The following is a 6,538-nucleotide window of genomic DNA, read 5'->3' on the forward strand; positions in this document are numbered from 1 at the left end:
CCCATTCAGGGGGACCTGGCCAACCTAGACTGACAGTTAACACAGCAGCTGCTTTCTACACTTAAGAACTAACTGAAAAACAGTTTAGCGTAAATACCTTTACCTTCACCTACATTTGATTTCATTAGATTTAGCATAAAATATTTTTATATCCTTCCTATTTTTCAGGACAGTTTTGTCAGACTTTTACCTGGAAAACCATCCTTCCAGGAAGCTGTCCTGTATATCTTCATATGTAATTAACACACTGCCCAGCAAGGGTTTTCATTTCAGGATTATATATCACTTCTAGAATTGTAAGTCTAACTATCCTGCACAATCTGAGTGTTCCTAGAATAACAACAAACATCTCAGAAATAAACAGGATTCAGAATTATGTACTACAGCTCCCATCCTACATTCAAGAAACTAAGAGATGTTAAATAACTGTGCTAGATCCATAAAGCAAGATAATTAGGGGCTTTTTTTATTCAACAGAATTTAGGCCCTTGTCCTTCTACTTTTCCACTCTGCCACTCACACTTTTAGTGGTAAAGAGATAATCACTTAAAATAGAATAGTTTCAATTACCAAGAAAATTCAGTCTCTCATAACCACCTTTCAAATGGATTCCCTGAAAGCTATATCAGAATTCTAGTAACTAAAAATAATACATAGAAGTTATTAAATAATACATTCCTGCAAATTTTCCTCACATAACTTTTTAGGTTCATTTGGTAAAAAAGTCACTTTCAAATAAATAGTATCATTTTAACCCTTGGAACATATTTATCCCAAAATATCGCTGTTCTTATTGTTGTTGTTGCTTTTGTTGTTGTGTTGTTTATAAGAGAAGGAAGGGGCAGAGAGGCAGGAGAGAGAGAATCCCATGCAGGCTCACGATGTCGGCACAGACTGGCCTTTGACTCAGGGCTCAAAATCACAAACTGAGATCATGATCTAAGCTGAAATCAAAAGTCTGACACTTAACCAAGTGAGCAACCCAGGTGCCCCCAAAGTATTTTCTATTAATAGATATTTTAAAAGTTGTTATTCTCTTCATTACAATTCATGCATTTACCAAAGTATTCTATGATGTGCATATTTTATAATAGAAAAATATTTGTTGAAAAAAAAAGCAGTTATACACAACCATATATTAAGCACCTACTACATGCCACAACTATAATCAAACAATGAATTCAACAGACCAGTTCCTGACTTTATTCAACTGGCAAATACAACAAATAAGTAAAGAAATAAAATAATTTTAGATCTTGATAAGGACCTAAAAGAGAATAAATAGCACTTTAGGAACAAAAGAATGGCAGAGGAAGTAACTTAGGGTGTTCAAAAGAAGAGAATATTAGTGATGGATACTGAAGAATGGGTTCCAGATGACATTTCCAAACAAAAAACAAAAACAAACAAACAAAAGCCCTAGAGCAATAGCGTCTGGACAGAGACAGACTTGGCTTACTCTAGTATAGGAAGAAAGCCCATGAACTGAAGAAGAGGGAAGAGGGAAAGGCAGAGGAGGAAAAGAGGAAGAGGAAGGGAAAACACCCGGTGAAGTAGGTGAAGGCCAAATCATTCAGGGGCTCATGCACCCTAAGATGGAGCTTGGATTTTATTCTACATTGGGGAAGATACTGAATGTTTTTACACAAAGAAATGATATGACCTTATTTACATTATTAAAAGGTCAATATGGCTACTGTGTAGAGAATGGGTTGTAAGGAAGCAAAGTCAAGAAGAAGAGAGATAATTCAGAAGGCCGTTGTGGTAATCCAGAGAAATAATAGTGGTAGTTTGAACAAGGAAGTACAGGGGAAGGAGAGAAAAGTATTCATCAAGATGAATTTTAGAAATAGAGCAAATAGAATTTGTAACTGAGTTGAATATGAAGGATAAGAGAAAAGGAGATGTGATATTAAAATATACAGAAAAAAGAGAAAGCCTTCAAAAATTTACTCAAACTATCTACATTTCCTGTAGTAAGATGTTCGAATAGATGACCAAGTATAAACTGAGTTTTAAGGAAAACCAGTAAAATAATCCAAACCAAAATACACAATCACAATTAAGCAACAGATTTCTTGAATTGATCAAATCCAGATATTCTATCTGTAAGTTAATATTTACAAGCTTCATAGAATTTTTCTTTTAACTTCTGAGACTGAATAACCTAAGTTCATTGGTTATATCACATCCTGCCTTCTGCTGTTTGTGAGTAAGTAGTGTACCAAATGACTCCAGTATTAGTTTTAACACTTTCTACAGAGACAGGCAAATTAGGGAAAATATTTTTCTTCAACAAAGGCAAAAAGCCATGAATACTTTTACTCTAAATGCGAGTTGCTTTACAAATAGGATATTTTTAAATAACACTTGCTTTCAGTGCCCCTTTATGAGAATAAATATATAATCACTTGGAACTTAGCCTGAGCTCCCAGGGAGACAAATTAAAAGCTCAGCAAAGCAGACAGAAAATGGAGCTCACACTATAGTCATCTCCCCATCCCTTACCACCCTAACTGAAGCCAGAAAAGCCCTGTGGAAATAGATATTGAGATAGAGATGGTTAGGATCTTAAAAGTTTTTATGGGACACATGAGTACTTCTTGCCATAGGAATCAAGTAAATGTCCTAAACAAACTTGACCCAAAAAGTGGTGCGTGTTTTCAGCACACCAGTGCATCCTTACCCCAGAGAACAGACCTTTTCCAATATAGTTGGACTATTTATTTTAATTCTATTTATAGGATATCAATCCAAATGGCCTTAGGCACTATTTTTTTCAGGAATTTCTCTAGCACACTTGAATTACTCATAAAATTGGTAGATGATGGCATTAGGAGAGTCAATCAACAGGTTGGGTTGAAATGTAGCCAAATGTCAAATAAATTTTTAGCTGACATCCAAAGTCCCACATGTTTCTTGCTCCAGAATCACATGACCCAACAAGGCACCTGCCTATAAGCAGCTGCATTAGGTGACCGCTCATGGAGCTCCTAAAGGTAGTGCATTTATCCATTCATTAAAAAAAAAAAAATTACAGAAACCCTTCTATCCCAGGTCATCTTCATGACACTGCTGTTGGAAATAACCTCAGCCTACTCTTAATAAGGCATTTTTCAAGAAGAGAACGAACTCAGTTTATTTAAAGAGGAGAGAAGAAGAGAATTATACAGAATAATGTCAGTCTACATTGCATTCTCCTACCTGGGATAAGCTAAATGAGATAAGGATTTTAATCTTTTTTGTTCACTGCTATACCCCAGTATCTAGGAAAAATACCTAGCAAAGAGTAAACACTCAATCAATATTAACTTCATAATTCATAAATAAACAAATCTCAGTTTCTTCTTTGGACAAAGAGAATAAAGTCCCTCTGCTATTCCAGGAACATGCAGTAATTATGGGTTCTTCCACAGCTTCCAGACACATGAAAATCTCAGATACCCTCAACACCTCCAGCACCATCACTGGCTTCATCCTCCTGGGCTTCCCTTGCTCCAGGGAGGGGCAGATCCTCCTCTTTGTGCTCTTCTCTGTTGTCTACCTCCTGACCCTCATGGGCAATGGGTCTATCATCTGTGCTGTGCGCTGGAATCAGAGACTCCACACCCCCATGTACATCTTGCTCGCCAACTTCTCCTTCCTAGAGATCTGGTATGTCACCTCCACTGTCCCCAACATGTTGGCCAGCTTCCTCTCTGACACGAAGGTCATCTCCTTCTCTGGGTGCTTTCTCCAGTTCTACTTTTTCTTCTCCTTGGGTTCTACAGAATGCTTTTTCTTAGCCATTATGGCATTTGATCGGTACCTTGCCATCTGCCGGCCTCTACATTACCCCACTCTTATGACTGGACATCTCTGCACCAATCTTGTGATCAGCTGCTGGGTACTTGGTTTCCTTTGGTTCCCAGTACCTATCATTATTATTTCCCAAATGTCCTTCTGTGGATCCAGGATCATTGACCACTTCCTGTGTGATCCAGGTCCCCTGTTAGCACTCACCTGTGCCAGAGCCCAAGTAATGGAGGTTTTTTGGACTATCATAAGTTCCTTGCTCTTCTTTATTCCATTCCTCTGTATCATGGGGTCCTATGGTCTAGTCCTGAGAGCTGTGTTTAGAGTCCCTTCAGCAGCTGGACGAAGAAAAGCTTTCTCGACCTGTGGATCCCATATGGTCGTAGTTTCACTGTTCTATGGTTCAGTGATGGACATGTATCTCAGCCCAACATCTGAGCATGAGGCTGGGACGCAGAAACTTGTGACTCTGTTTTATTCTGCAGGAACCCCACTAATTAATCCTGTAATCTATAGTCTAAGGAACAAAGATATGAAAGATGCCCTGAAGAAATTTCTAGGAATATAAAAATAATTGGGTAATTGGCCTACCTTCCTGTTTTCTCAGGTGAAAAAAAATTAGTAACTAATACCACGCTGAGAGTTATTCATCCTATTATTGAGCCTATTCATCATGGCTCTTTATACTTTTCCTAGAATCATGAGAGCAAGAAAAGTCTGAGAGAGATTAACCATTTCCCTCATTTTATAGATGGAGAAGCTGGGGGATGGAAATTTTGAGTGACTTGCTCTGGTAATAACTATATAATGCAGAGAAAAATCTTTTTACTTCTTAAAAAGCTGCTCTTTCTATTCATAAAGTAATATGTAACAAACTATGAGAAAGTATAATTTTTGCCATCCAGATGTGGAGCCATCAAATCATCTTTCATAAGAGGAGGGGGAAATATATATATTACTGATAGAAGTGTAAACTGGTGCAACTCCTACTTAGGCTAAATTGCAAACAACTTAACAAAATTCAAAGTACACAGTATCCGCTAACCCAGCAGTTGCATTCACTCCTAAATACTTAGTCTACACATATAATCAGTCCCACATACGTGAAAATATGCATGCAAAAGAATATTTATGGTTGCAGCATTGTAATACCAAATTTCTAGAAACCAAATTACTTAAATGCCCATTTATGGAGAACTGTTTAGATAATTTATGATGTGCCCATACAACGGAAACTGATAAAGCATTTTTTAAATGATGGAGGTTCATATGCACACATATGGAACCACCCATGTTATATTGTTAAGTGAATAAATGATGTATAATACATAAGCTGTCATTTATGTGTAAAATTATAAATGTGTATGTGTGTGTGTTTAAAGGATAGAATATCTTTCAAAGGGTAAATATGAAAGCTAACAGTGGTTGAATATGGGAAGGGAGGATGGAGGATTCCTTGGATACAAGAGGAAAGAAAATATTTATTTTCACTGTGTACTCTTTGATATCCTTGTTACATTTATTGTTGATGATGATGATGATGATGATGATGATGTCATCTGTAGTAGAAAAATTTCCTAGAACTGTATCCTAAGGAACAGTTTCTCCACAATTCCTGGGTTCCTTGAGGAATCTATAAAGCAGGCTGCCTTCCATAGCATGTGAAGGAATCAGGATCTAAAAGCTCACAGGCATCATTCATTCAGATTTCTTGGTTCTGGAGAGAGAATGTGGGAATTACTTTGCCATCTGAGGATTTGTGGGAGGAAATAAACCGTGTTGAAGTTGTATCTAGTCTCTTTGCAGAACTATTATATTTATTATACTATTTATTGTTTACTTATTTATCAAAAACATTTAATAAATACCTTTAATATGTCAGGTACAGACCTAGGAAATGAACCAAATAAGGTGAATAAATCACATTCCAGTCCCTCATGGAATTGACAGTTCATGAAACTTTTAATTGTGAGGTGGGTATGACCAAGAGAGATATTAATTGCTCAAAAAGTCACCCGGGCCAAAGGAAACAATCAATAAAACTAATAGGCAACTGATGGAATAGGAAAAGACAGTTGCAAATGACATATCAGATCAAGGGCTAGTATCCAAAATCTATAAGGAATTCATCAAACTCCACACCCACAAAACAAATAAACCAGTGTAAAAATAGGAAGAAAACTTGACAGACACATCTCCAAAGAGGACGCCCAGATGGCCAACAGACACATGAAACAATGCTCAGCATCCCTCCTCATCAGGGAAATACAAATCAAAACCACACTGAGATACCACCTCACACCGGCCAGAGTGGCTAAAATGAACAAATCAGAGGACTCTAGATGCTGGCGAGGATGTGGAGAAACCGGCACCCTCCTACACTGTTGGTGGGAATGTAAACTGGTGCAGCCTCTCTGGAAATCAGTGTGGAGGTTCCTCACAAAATTAACAGTAGAACTCCCCTATGACCCAGCAATAACACTGCTAGGAATTTACTCAAGGGATACAGTAGTGCTGATGCATAGGGGCACATGTACCCCAATGTTCATAGCAGCATTCTCAACAATAGCCAAAACATGGAAAGAGCCTAAGTGTCCATCAACAGACGAATGGATCAAGAAGATGTGGTTTATCTATACCATGGAATACTACATGGCAATGAGAAACAATGAAATCTGGCCATGTGTAGCAACATGGATGGACCTTGAGGGTGTTATGCTGAGCGAAATAAGTCAGGCAGAGA

General features: G+C 37.6%; 1 protein-coding gene across 1 annotated transcript; it reads left to right on the forward strand.

The window, feature by feature from the left end:
• The first annotated feature begins 3,400 nt into the window (after positions 1–3,400).
• Positions 3,401–4,363, forward strand: LOC120223748 (olfactory receptor 11G2-like). The gene has a single exon (XM_039221976.1). It carries the CDS (start codon positions 3,401–3,403, stop codon positions 4,361–4,363), a length of 963 nt encoding a protein of 320 aa, XP_039077907.1.
• Positions 4,364–6,538: the final 2,175 nt, after the last annotated feature.

This window comes from Hyaena hyaena, unplaced genomic scaffold (genome assembly GCF_003009895.1).
Source record: "Hyaena hyaena isolate Hyena2069 unplaced genomic scaffold, ASM300989v1 scaffold_1042, whole genome shotgun sequence".
In the NCBI taxonomy this organism is placed as follows: domain Eukaryota; kingdom Metazoa; phylum Chordata; class Mammalia; order Carnivora; family Hyaenidae; genus Hyaena; species Hyaena hyaena.

Coding starts and splice junctions, on each gene's coding strand:
- LOC120223748 (XM_039221976.1), top strand. CDS start 3,401: ATGGGTTCTTCCACAGCTTCCAGACACATGAAAATCTCAGATACCCTC.